Source organism: Notechis scutatus, chromosome 4, assembly GCF_049901735.1.
Source record: "Notechis scutatus isolate UNSWTSFEM ecotype Mainland chromosome 4, rNotScu1.2, whole genome shotgun sequence".
In the NCBI taxonomy this organism is placed as follows: Eukaryota; Metazoa; Chordata; class Lepidosauria; order Squamata; family Elapidae; genus Notechis; species Notechis scutatus.
The window spans coordinates 69,852,785-69,866,619 of NC_142012.1; the positions used below are offsets into that span (position 1 = coordinate 69,852,785).

Genomic DNA, 13,835 nt, shown 5'->3' on the forward strand with positions numbered 1-13,835 from the left:
AAAGAATAGTTTGATCAGAAAAAAACAAACAAACATTATCACGAATGGGCCCAGGGGACTGGCAAACAAAGATTGACAAATTCCTACTAGTCCAGCACGTAACCCCTAGCACCACCACAAACAGAAGCCCATCTGAGCTATTAATGGGTTCAGGATGGAGCTTTACCAGCTACACCCTAAGTACCCAGCAGAAGTACCCATCAATTCGACCAGCCTCCTCTGGTCATTCAGTGTAGGGGACTTGGTGTATGACCACAACTATGCCGGGGGTGCTCTCTGGGTCCCTGCCAAGGTGGTAACCATTACAGGTCTCCATTCATATAAGGTAAAACTAGAGGATGGTCGACTGTGGAGAAGCCACATTGACCAATTCCAGGGCCAGTTGGGAACTTCAGTTCACTGGCAACCAGAAATAACAAACTAAAAACACCCCTTTAGAAATTGGCAAAAGTCCTGAAATCCCACCATAAGCAGACGAAAACCTGAACAATCAACGTGCACATACCTGGAGAACCAGGAATCCAGCAGAGAGCCATCAGAGAACCGGTTCCAAGTGAATCATCCACACCCAGGGCCAAGTTCCAGGTGATTCAATTGGCTGACTCAGGAGCGGCAGCATACCTGACTGACCAGACCACTGCCACTGCTCCAACTGAATTATGCAGGTCAGAGTGAGCTCACCGCAGCCCCACCTACCTGCACGACTACATCAGCTAAGCTTCTCGCTGATTGGTTAGTGTCCTGTCTAAGTGGGGAGGGGTGTTGAATATCCAAATGAAGGAGTGAAGCCAAGGAACAAAAGCTTCACTCAGGTCCGCCATTACGGCAGGAAAAATAGTTTGTCCTGATTGGCTGAGCCATTTGACAGCTCCCTATAAAAGGGGCAACCTATCAGGCAGTTGCTAGATGGTGGTTGTTTAATAAAGAGCTTGAAGTCGAAGATCAGTGTCTGCCTCTTCATTCAGCCCATAATCTAACATAGTGTTGCTTGATCAGGATCCGCATACATCCTCTCTATGATTGGTTTTCCTGGTTACCTTCTGGGAGGAGGCATTGTGATATCTGAAGCAGAACATCTAGATTCTGTAATAGCTTTGTAACATATAGTATCAACTTTGTTAACACTCAAGACTCTTCTGCTATGTATTCAAAATTGACTGGATGGATACCAAATGAGTGTGTGGGGGTGTGTGGGGATGTGTCGGTGTTTTCAGAGCGGGCATAAGAATTTCATTTTTAATGTGTACCACTGTGTACAGTGACAATAATAGTTATCTTATATTCATAAAGGCATGAAAACAGATCAAGCTTAGAGTTCTGCATTTTCTGGGCAATTTCAAAGTTGATGATCCATCATTTAAAGCTACTACTAGTGTTTGCCAGGCTCAACTGATGTCAAGAGGTTGGGGAGAGTAGTAAGACAACTTATATGGATATACAAATGGATCTGTCAAGAATCATACTAGGGTAGTAGTTGATTATGACAAGTATCTGCAGTCAGTGCTTATTCCACCTGACAAGCAGCATGTCTTGTGAGAACTACAGAAGAAAAAACCATAACTTGTTTTAGATGGAAGGAAAAAATGGAAGGAAAACTTGAATAACTCTAGAAAAAGAGATATCATCCTAATAAACGTTGAATAAAAGCATGAGTGTTGGAGAAACTAACCCATAAGTAATCTAAATTATGATATATAAATACCATTAAGAAAATATATATAATCCCTCTTTGAAAAATAAGTTCATTTGCTTTGGAAATCTCTTGTATAGGATTTTAATTTATAATCCCATTTCTGTGTCTTCCACTACCAGAGAAAAAATTATGACCGTTTAGTATGGACAGAAGGAACTATATAGTAGACAAAATTCTAAGCAGGCAGATCTCAGCAATAGTGCTGGTAGAAAGGGATGGAAAAAATCCTGACTCCAAGTGAAAGGGGTGGAGGGAATCTGGGTTGTAAGAGTCATACTATGACCCTGGAAATCTATCTCAAAGAACATATTATGCCACCTGCAGGTTATTTACCAAAGACATAATAAAACACTATTATGATAGTTTCTACTCTAATAGGATGCTTTCCAGTACAGGCTCATTAGGATATAGAGCAGAATCTTTTCAAAGGACTGTAAATTCAGTCCCCATATAAATTTCAGGTATGGTCAAGAAACCCCTGAATTATTTATTTATTGGTGGATTTCATTTTTTAAAAGAATTGCTTATCAAGGATTCCCTGTTGTTTTTAGTTGTCTGTCATGTTGAAACATTTTTTTCACTACAGGAGTACACAATAGATGTTTTCTTCCGCCAAAAATGGAAAGATGAAAGACTAAAATTCAAGGGTCCCATGAACATTCTCCGACTGAATAATTTAATGGCCAGCAAAATCTGGACTCCAGATACATTCTTTCATAATGGAAAGAAGTCAGTAGCTCATAATATGACTATGCCAAACAAGCTACTACGAATCCAGGATGATGGTACTCTTTTATATACTATGAGGTATGTGCTTTTCTTTTCATTTCCTTTTCTGTTTGTATTTCCTATACAGGTAATCCCCGGATTACCAGCATTCCCTTAGCGAACGTTCAAGTCCTGAAATTATGAATATTGCAGCACCATGGCAGTTGTTCGCTCTTACAATTACTGCAGAGGCTCTCCAACATTTGCTCCGCCTATTCCCTCTCCAGCCAGGTTTTCACAGGCACTATGCCTATGGAGACTAACTTGTGAAGATCTCCTCTCTGCAGTAGTTCAAAGATTGGGTTATATTTGAATGGGGTAACCTAACGCTTTAAACTGTATTAAATGCTTCAAATAACAACATAAAAATGGGGCAGCTAACCTGAGCTAATTATTGTGTATGTCATGATCCTGTGGTACATTTGTCTCCACTTTTATCATGTAATTATTTGCTTGATTTGGTTGAAATGTCAGAAATTAAATTACCCATCAGTTTCCTCTCACTATGAAATATTTGCTTGGACTGTGAATTTTGTATCCATGTGACCTAGACTTCTAATAGTTATCAGACAAGCTATGATTTTATAATTTATATGTTGATTCAGTGAGTCTTTCCTAATAATTGTGAATAAAATATGTCTAATGTTTTGACATCATAAAACTGTTCATTGAAGGAATCTATAATATAAACCAGAAAATTGTAGTAAATTGATATTTAGTTTGATATAAGTGAACTTTGTGTTGATTCAATTAATTTTTGACAAATTGATTTTCATGATCTTAGCAGAAGATGACCATAAATTGGCATTTTCCCTTCTAGGCTTACAGTCCAGGCTGAGTGTCCAATGCACTTAGAAGATTTTCCTATGGATGCTCATTCGTGCCCATTGAAATTTGGCAGCTGTAAGTAATATTACTATAAATTCAGTCCCTATATGATAAATATATTACATTTTTTTCACATAGATTTGCCAATAATAAAAGTGTGATGGATTCTGAATGAGATCCTATTAAGATCAGGAGTGGTTCTTGGGAAATAATGAACATGGAAGAAAAAGAAATAAATAAATATACAAAATGAAAATAGAGCAATTGCAAGAAAGGAAAGAAAAAATCCTATTTGAAAAAGTAATCTAATTTTGTAATACAGTGAATGTAAAGTTTAATTTTAATGCGTCTAACAGCATAGTGAAAATAATTTTGTTATAGTGGCACAAATGTATGTGATATTTCCTAATGAAAATGCTTGAGGGAATGATGACATGAAGGAGGTTGTGGATGAGAAAAATGCTGCAAAAAGTGAATGAGATGAAAGTATTGTATAATGTATGACCTGTGAAGATAATTCATTAGTGTGGTCTTTATCTTGGGCCAGTGGCATTGTGATCTGGATAAAGAGCATCTTATTTGATCAGTCTTCTCCAGATGGTGGACCCAACTGAGTTTCAGAAGGAACTTTTGTTTTCAGAAACTCTAAATCATACTTTGACTGAGACTTTGGTCTCAGCTTTGGAATGGGCATGTGACAGAGTCTTTGGATCAGATTGCATCTATGTGCTCTCCCTCTCCCTCTCCCTCCCTCCCTCCCTCCCTCCCTCTCTCTCTCTCTCTCTCTCTCTCTCTCTCTCTCTCTCTCTCTCTCTCCAATACCAATGGCTGCAGTGCAGGGGTGGAATACGAAAGGGTTAACTACCAGTTCGGGATTTATGAGCTTCCCTGCCCACTGTGAGTCACGTGCCTGTAAATCGTCATTAGCACGCTGAGTGCCGAGAAGCAGCCTTTGAAACAGCCCTCTTTTCTTGTTTTTTTAACTGCAGCTGTGCCTCCTTCGGCAGCTGAAGTTGAAAAATCAGAAAATAAAGATCAGGTAAGAGCCCTGGTGGGCAGTTAGACAAAAACATCAGCAGACATAGAACCGGTTCTATGTCTGCTGCTCTTCAGAGCTACCGGTTCTACAGAGGTAGAAACCCACCCCTGCTGCAGTGGTGAAAAATTAGAACAAGGAAATGAATTCATATATTTTGATAAACTGTTTCCAAAAATAAATGGCACTATATAAAAGCAAACTTCTGAAAGTATAAAATGTGGTAAGAGCACAACTGGATAAGCATAAAAGTTGAATGTAGTGGAAATCAGATCAGGGGTGAGGTCAGATCAGATCATTCAAAATTTTAAACAACTGGTTCTGTGGGTGTGGCTAGGTGGGCGTGGCTGGCTGGGTGTGGCTGGGTGGGTGTGGCCATGTGACTGGGTGGGCGTGGCTTTTTTTGCAGGCCCCCCTTTTTTTTGCCTCCTGGGACTCAGGAGAGCCTCCTGGGGGGCATTTTTGCTCCCAGAAGACTTTCCTGGGTGTGATGACCCGGGGCGTGGCACAAAAGCAACACAGTCACATAAGCAATAAGAGTCCCTTTATTATTTCCAACTTTGCCCCCAATGTCCAGGTTACCTTCGGGCTGGAGAAAAACTCTCCCAGGAACAGCCTTTTACTGTAGAAATTTCAGTCCAAAACAAGGTACACACAAACTGTTACTTAAAATCCAAACAAACCAAACTGAAGTAATTAGTTTGGCTGGGCAGGGCAGGAGCAGGAATTTCAGACTGGAAAGCACGGCAAAACTCACACAGTTGGGAAAATGGCAGGAACAGAGATAAGCCACGACGATGCAAGATAAAAGTCACATTTGCTCCCAACAGCCTGCTGCACGGAGCTTGCCCACTGTGTTCCCAACTGCAGCTAATGAAGGGAATCAGGGCCCTTTCCTCCCCTGTAAGCCATGCAACCCATGTTGCTCTCTTCTCCGTTCCTCCCTACGTGCCCTAGGAAGAAGAGGGTATGGGCCTATGTCTTCCTCTGAATCCCCTCCCCCTTGCTCTACCTCTCCCCTGCTCTGCCCAACCAGACTTTTCCCTTCCCCAGTTTCTTCCACAGCCAGCGGAGCTACACTCCCACTCCCTGTCAGCTGTTCGGCTTCCTCCAGATTCCGACAGGGGCAGGACACTGGGGCTCAGGAAGGCAAAAAATGGAGCCTGGAGGGGGCGTTTTTGCTCCCAGGAAGCTTCCCTGGGGCTCAGGAAGGTAAAGAACAGAGGGGGCCAGCTCCCTCTGCACTCCGTTTTTGAGCCTCCTGGGCCTCAGGGGAGCCTGCGGGGTGGCAGTTTTGCTCCCAGAAGGCTTCCCTGAGACTCAGGAAGGCAAAGAATGGAGCGGGGGGGCCTCAGCTTCCCCAGTCACCCCCCACAAGCACCCCTTTGCCTCCTGGGCCTCAGGGAAGCCTCCTGGGCGAAGCAGTAAGACAGCAAGGGGGCTCCTGGCACAGCTGATCATCGGAACAGCTGATTGTCGGGAGGGGGCAAAAAAAGAATTACCTTAAGGAGTGACTGGGTGGGGAGAACGCAGTCAGCGATGTCAGGCATGCACGCGATGTTGCGTATCCACGATAAGGACTGACTGGGAGGGGAAGGGCGGGCAGAGAGGGGCAGGGCCAGCCAGGGGCACAATTTGCCAGTTCTCTGAACTGCGCAGAATCATAACAACCGGTTCTATAGAACCAGTCCAAACTGGTAGAATCCCACCCCTGAATCAGATATTTAAATGTGTATGATGAAACAAGAAAAAAATAGATGTGACAATGAATAGGTGCAAATTGAAAGTAGATTCTATATCAAAGTGAATAACTAGTATAAAAAAACCCAAATATGGACAAACTGAGATGATTAAACTACAAATAACGGCAAAGATCATATCTGGAGATGAAAGGGAAGGCCAAGAAACACATGGATGGATCAGAAAGAGTGATGAGAATTGTGAACAGCAAAAGACAGTGCATGAATTGATTTATGGATCTGGTAGAAACAAAGATGATTTGCAAAGATAGAAAGACATGGAAAAATAAAATGAACAGTATTGATGTATAAACTGCATTTAGTCACAGGTGTCAGCAGTACAAATAGTCCTCAAGTTACATTGCTAAATGGGACTGGAATTTTTGTCATTAAGCAATGTGGTCATTAGCTGAAATATCACGTGACTTGATCATTTGTTGATGGTAATCCCAGGATTCCCCATTCCTATCATTAACTGAATCCTACCAGGTGGGCCTAGTCACATCCAAGCCTCTTTGAGATGTCACAAGAAGACTCAGGAAGAAGGCCTGGCATGGCCAGCTACAAAGGGCTGGGTTGACATGTCTCATGAGTGGGAGGAAAACAACTAAGATCAGCTGGGTACAGCAGGGTCTGCAAAGTGCAGGGTAGTGGGGGCTCTGCATAGTAGCGCTAGAGTGGCTGGCTATAATGTGGCGTTTGAGAAATCACTCAGCGGCAATAATGGTGCTGGGGCTGAAGTTGATCCCAGGGTGAAATGAGACTGCTAAAGACCCCAGACTTCTGTCTAGTGTCACGGCCTAGGATTACAAGGCTGTGCAGGGCAGCCAAAAGGGCATAGATGTGGAACAGATATGTGGGGGGGAGGGGAGTGAGTGAGATACCCCTAGAGATGCACAGTATGTGCACGCAGACTGCCAAGTGCCTGAATTTTGATCATGTAAATATGAGGACATTACTACAGCCATAACTTCAAGGACTGGGCATCATTACTATTCATTCAATGCTGCTGTAATTTTGAACAGACACTGAACAAACGGTTCAGAACTACTTTTATTCTATTCAAAGTGTTAATGTTTGAGCATATTAGGGTCTTGTATAGCAGAACAAATTATGGTCATCACAAACGTTCTAGCAAGTTTCTTTCCTTCAAGCACGGTATTTAATTGATAGCTTTAAATTGTTATTGATATTTAACAGAGTTGCTTACCACTGTTAAAATAAGTATAACTATCTACTTGTAGCATGGAACAGAATGTTCTAAGATATTGGAGAATATACACTGCTCAAAAAAATAAAGGGAACACTTAAACAACACAGTGTAACTCCAAGTCAATCACACTTCTATGAAATCAAATTGTCCACTTAGGTAGCAACACTGATTGACAATCAAATTCATATCCTGTTGTGCAAATGGAATAGACAACAGGTGGAAAGCATAAGCAGTTAGCAAGACATCCCCAATAAAGGAGTGGTTCTGCAGGTGGTGACCACAGACCACTTCTCAGTTCCTATGCTTTCTGGATGATGGCTTGGTCACTTTTGAATGCTGGCGGTGCTTTCACTCTTGCGGTAGCATGAGACGGAGTCTACAACCCACATAAGTGGCTCAGGTAGTGCAGCTCATCCAGGATGGCACATCAATGCGAGCTGTGGCAAGGTATGCTGTGTCTGTCAGCGTAGTGTCCAGAGCATGGAGGCGCTACCAGGAGACAGGCCAGTACATCAGGAGACGTGGAGGAGGCCGTAGGAAGGCAACAACCCAGCATCAGGACCACTACCTCCGCCTTTGTGCAAGGAAGGACAGGAGGAGCACTGCCAGAGCCCTGCAAAATGACCTCCAGCAGGCCACAAATGTGCATGTGGCTGCTTAAACGGTCAGAAACAGACTATGAGGGTGGTATGAGGGCCCGACGTCCACAGGTGGGGGTTGTGCTTACAGCCCAACACTGTGCAGGACGTTTGGCATTTGCTAAGAACACCAAGATTGGCAAATTCGCCACTGGCACCCTGTGCTCTTCACAGATGAAAGCAGGTTCACACTGAGCACATGTGACAGACGTGACAGGGTCTGGAGACGCTGTGGAGAATGTTTTGCTGCCTGCAACATCCTCCAGCATGACCGGTTTGGCAGTGTGTCAGTAATGGTGTGGAGTGGCATTTCTTTAGGGGGCCGCACAGCCCTCCATGTGCTCACTAGAGATAGCCTGACTGCCATTAGGTACCAAGATGAGATCCTCAGACCCCTTCTGAGACCATATGCTGGTGCAGTTGGCCCTGGGTTCCTCCTAATGCAAAACAATGCTAGACCTCATGTGGCTGGAGTGTGTCAGCAGTTCCTGCAAGACGAAGGCATTGATGCTATAGATTGGCCCGCCCATTCCCCAGTCCTGAATCCAATTTAGCACATCTGGGACATCATGTCTCGCTCCATCCACCAACAGACTGCACCACAGACTGTCCAGGAGTCGGGGGATGCTTTAGTCCAGGTGTGGGAGGAGATCCCTCAGGAGACCATCCACCACCTCATCAAGAGCATGCCCAGGCGTTGTAGGGGGGTCATACAGGCACGTGGAGGCCACACACACTACTGAGCCTCATTTTGACTTGTTTTAAGGACATTACATCAAAGTTGGAACAGCCTGTAGTGTTTTTTTCCACTTTAATTTTGAGTGTAACTCCAAATCCAGACGTCCATGGGTTGCTAAATTTGATTTCCATTGATAATTTTTGTGTGATTTTGTTGGCAGCACATTCAACTATGTAATGAACAAAGTATTTCATAAGAATATTTCATTCATTCAGATCTAGGATGTCTTATTTTTGTGTTCCCTTTATTTTTTTGAGCAGTGTATGTATATAAAATTATATTCATCTAAAGAAACTCAAGTTTCTTTTTACTTTAAAATTAATTTTCTTAATTGGTATAATCAGTGAATAGAGTTGCAGATAAAAATCTGTATAAAATAATTGTACAGTTGTACATAATTATAAAATAATTAAGTATAACTGTAAGGGTACATCAAATCTGAGGCGTAGAAGTTCAATTCCTGGGAACATGGCTAACTGAACACACACCTGGGGAGAGATCTCTGAAGGATTTTTTTCTTGGGGTGTAGCTCTTCTGCCTTCTAACTGAAGGGACTGGCATCCCAATAGTTTTTATGACCCACCCAATCAGGGTGTGTCGAAGAACTTTCCCTCAGAACCCTTCAGTACAGCTGTAAGCCGGCAAATGGCTTCTGGAGTTGAACTCCGAAGCTATTGGCATGCCAAAAGCTGGGAGGAGAGGGGCTGCTATCTGTTCAGGGTTGAAGAAGCCGCTATTTTGAAATTCACTTTCAAACGGACAATAAGTTATGCCTTTCTCTTCTTAATCAACTTCAACGACTATTATGTCAGGGTTCCAAATAATAGATCCATAGTAGGCAAAACAAAGCAGGTTGATTCCTCAAAGAATAGCTTTATTGGATATGTCATGTTGGCACAAATCTGGTGAAAACTGACTCTGAAGGTTCCCACAGTTTTCACCTGATTAAAAGTAAACGTTTTTCCCTTTCGCCAAATAATCAATCACATGGTCCAATCAAGGCTCCTTCCAGTTGTATGACTCCTCCTCTCTCTGAGCAGGTCTGAGAATGTCCTTGGTTCCCAAGAGAAAGTGTTTTGTTTTGGCTACAAAACCCCAGTTATTCCTATTCCCCCCCTCCCTAGCCCTCAGCTCCAGTGTGGCAACACTGAAGTGGCAAAATGGCTTCAGTCAGGTCAGCTTCAAGGTTGACATATTAACCTTTTTAAAAATAAATAATTTTTTTTTATTGATTTTACAATTAAAAACAGATCTACAACATATACACAAAAAACAAGGCCTTGACAAAGGCCAAGAAGAGAAAGAAAGAGAGGTGTAAAAAGAAAGAAAAAGGGAAGAAAAAAGAAAAAGAAATGAAAAAGAAACATTAAAAAAAAAACAATATCTTTTTTGACAGTCTGTAAGATCTATTCTTCTTAAGTTGTATCATATACGCACATCTTATCGGTATCTATACTTAAATTACCCTCAACTAGATTTCTCTTATAAATGGTCTATCTTTGAATTAACCAATCATACCAGGGATTCCAATTATTGTAATATATTGAGGACTCTTTGTTTTTTAAGGCTTTTTAAGGCTGTTAATTTGTCCATTTCTGCGCACTCTAATATTTTCTGGATAACCATCTGTTCTGTGGGAGTGTAAGATAATTTCCAGCACTGAGCGAATGCTAGCCTGGCCGCAGTTAGAATGTGAATTGTTATATACTTCGTCTTTTTTGATAATTGTTTGTCGAAAATCCCTAATAGGAAGGACTCTGGTTTGTATTCAATTTGTTCTTTAGTTATCTCCTCCAACCATTTTCTAATTTTTTGCCAGTATTTCTGGGATTCCTTGCATGACCACCACATGTGAAAAAAGGTTCCATCTATGCTTTTGCATTTCCAGCATTTTGGACTCGTGTTGGGGTGCATTTTCGCCAGCCTCGAAGGGGGTAGGTGCCATCTGTAGAACATTTTGTGTGTATTTTCTTTATAAGCTGCCGATTTTGTGATTTTAATATTTCTATTCCAAATCCTTTCCCATTCTGGTAGTGTAATACTTCGTCCCACATTCCTGCTCCAGGCTATCATATTTCCTTTGACTATCTCTTGTTCTAATTCTACTTCCAGTAAGTATTTGTAAAATTTAGATATGTTCTTTTTATTTGGTCCTAATAAAATTTTGTCTAAGTACTGCGGTTTATTATAAATTCCAAAATCTTTGATGTCTTGTTTATATCTACTGTGGATTTGAATATATAACCACTGATCAATTTTAAATCCTCGCTCTTGTAGTTCTTGTCGTGTTTTCAGTTTTCCTTGTGGGTCTAATAAATCTTTGTATTTAATCATTTTTGTTATGTCCAGGTTATTAGGGCGTACCATTGCCTCCATTGTTGATAGCCAAATCGGTATTTTTAGATAATGTTTTTTGCGTACTTTTTTCCAATTAGTTAATAGTGAGTCCCTAATAAGATGTCTATGAAAGTATGACTGCTTCGGTTTCCCCACTTCCCATAAAAAGGCGTGCCACCCTCTCTGGAGATTGTGCCCTTCTAATAATAGAGTTCTTTTATTAAGTAGGTTCACTCAATCTTTTAGCCATAGTAAGGTGGCTGCCGTGTAATATAATTCCCACTTTGGAAGAGCTAGTCCCCCTTTATTCTTCGAATCTTGTAATGCCTTTACATTAATCCTAGCTTTCTTTCCCTGCCAAATAAATTTGAGTGTTATCTTATTTAGTTCTTCAAAAAAAAATTATGTAATTTGATTGGGATTGTCTGAAATAGGTATAGAAATTCTGGTAGTGTGTTCATTTTAATCGAAGCAATCCTGCCCAATAAAGAGAGCTGCAACTTGCTCCAGGTTTCTAAATCTTTCTTTACTTGTTGGAGTAATTTATCATAATTATTCTCTTTAAGTGATTTACCTTGTGGTGTTAACCATATTCCTAGGTATTTGACTCTTTTGGTTACCTGTATCCCCATCGTTACCTCTAATTCTTTCTTCTGATTTTCTGTTAAATTTTTGATCACTAATTTTGTCTTTTTTCTATTAATTTTTAGTCCTGCAACTGCGCCAAATCATTCTAATTCTTTTATTAGGTTGTATCCTTTCTCTATAGGTTCCTCCAAAAAGAAGACCATGTCGTCAGCAAACGCTTGTAATTTATATTCTTCTGATTTGATCCTCAATCCTTTAATTTCAGAATTTTGCCTAATGCGTGTTAAAAGTGTTTCTAAGGCGAATATGAAAAGAAGAGGTGAGAGAGGGCAGCCCTGTCTAACACCTTTTTCTATATTTATTGGACCTGTTTGTTCCCCGTTTATTAATATATTGGCCTGTTGTGTGTTGTAAATTGTTGTTATAATATTTTCAAATTTAGTGCCAAGACTCATATTATAATTTTTTTGAATTAGAAAATGCCAATTTAGATTATCAAATGCTTTTTCTGCGTCTAAGAACATAAGTGCGAATTGTTTCTCCGGATGGGCTTCATAGAATTCTAAGACATCAATAACTGTTCTTAAATTATTCTTTATTTGTCGAGACGGGAGGAATCCATTTTGGTCTTCGTGAATGTGTAGGTTTAAAACTTGTTTTAATCTATTGGCTATAATGGAGGTGAATAATTTGTAATCAGTGTTTAGAAGAGAGATTGGTCTGTAATTATTAATATATCTGTGGTCTACATCCTCCTTCGGGATTAGCGAAATCAATGCTCCCCTCCACGAGTCTGGCATCTTAGCTGCTAGAAATACCTCATTAAACACTTCCAACATCAGTGGTCCAACTAATTCCATTGTTGCTTTGTATAATTCTGCCGGAATCCCATCTGGTCCAGGAGATTTGTTATTACTTTGATTCTCTATTGCTGACTTCAATTCGGACCATGTAATATCTTTATTTAGTAATTCTATCCATTCCTCTCCAATTACTTTGTCGTTCGTTTCCTCTAGATAGTTCCTTATTTTATCTTTATTGACTTCTTCCTTTTTATATAATCTTTGGAAGTAATTGTGAGTGATATCTTTTTTCTTCTCTATTTCGTGTTGTAAATCGCCCTTCTCATCCATTAGTTGATGTATCAATCTCCTTTCTTTCCCTTTTTTAAGTTTGTGGGATAACCATCTTCCTGGTTTATTTGCATACTCAAAATAAGTTTGTTTGGTCATTTTCAAGTTTATTCCCATTTTTTCTTGTTCGAGTAGGTTCAATTTATGTTTAGTTGTTATTAACTGATTTTGTATTCTTTGGTTTTTGGGAGTTTTTTGTAATTGAATTTCTAATTCCTTAATTTGTTGTTGTAATTTATTTTGTTGGGCATGTTTTCTTTTATTTCTCATGGCATTATAAGAGATTGTTGTTCCTCTTATGATTGCCTTCATTGTATCCCAGATATTTTGTTTCGAGGTTGCTTCGTTGTTATTTTCTTTTAGGAAATAATTTAATTCCTCTTTCAGCTTATTAATGTACTCTTCTTCACTTATTAAATGAGTATTTAGTGTCCATCTTTTCTTTGTTTTTTTCCTGCCTCTCCAAATTATTTGAATTGGGTTGTGGTCGGCCCATTCATTTGGTAAAATTTCGATTTCTTTTATTTCATTTGCCAATTCCCCATTCATCCAGGCCATATCTATTCTTGTCCATATTTTATGCGGATTAGAATAATATGTAAATTGTTTATTTTCTGGGTTTAATTTTCTCCATAAATGTACTAAGTTTAGTTCTTTCATCATATCCTTACAGGGTTTAGAGAATTCTCTTTTCCCTTCTTTGTTCTTACTCGCATTACTATGGTCTTTTTGATGGTCAGCAATAGAGTTAAAGTCGCCTATCATGCAAATGTTCCTTTTTTCAAAACCTATTATTTTTTGATGGAGATCTTTGAAAAATTTTCCTTGTTCTTCATTTGGAGCATAGATTGCTACCAATAAAAATGTAATAAAGTTAATCGAGATTTGTACAACCAGAGTTCTTCCTTCCGGGTCTGACCAAATTAGATCTGCTTTTAAGTCATCTTTCACATATATTGCAATTCCTTTCTTTTTATGTTTGTCTGCTGGAGCTGTGAATAGCTTCCCAAGTTTCGGGCAAATTAAATATCTTTCATCATTTTTCCTGATATGTGTTTCTTGTAGGCATATTATATCGGCGTTTTGTCTAGTTAGTTTGGTTAATATCCTTTTCCTTTTAGAT

At 40.1% G+C, this 13,835-nt stretch overlaps 1 protein-coding gene across 2 annotated transcripts in view; it reads left to right on the forward strand.

Annotated features, from left to right (window-relative positions):
* LOC113417460 (gamma-aminobutyric acid receptor subunit alpha-2) overlaps window positions 1-13,835 on the forward strand; it is a 162,929-nt gene that overhangs the window by 87,495 nt on the left and 61,599 nt on the right. For both annotated transcript variants that reach the window (XM_087963702.1, XM_087963703.1), the window contains exons 5-6: window positions 2,280-2,500; window positions 3,282-3,364. In XM_087963702.1, coding sequence (XP_087819828.1) covers window positions 2,280-2,500; window positions 3,282-3,364 — 304 coding nt within the window. The remainder of the gene's footprint in view (window positions 1-2,279; window positions 2,501-3,281; window positions 3,365-13,835) is intronic.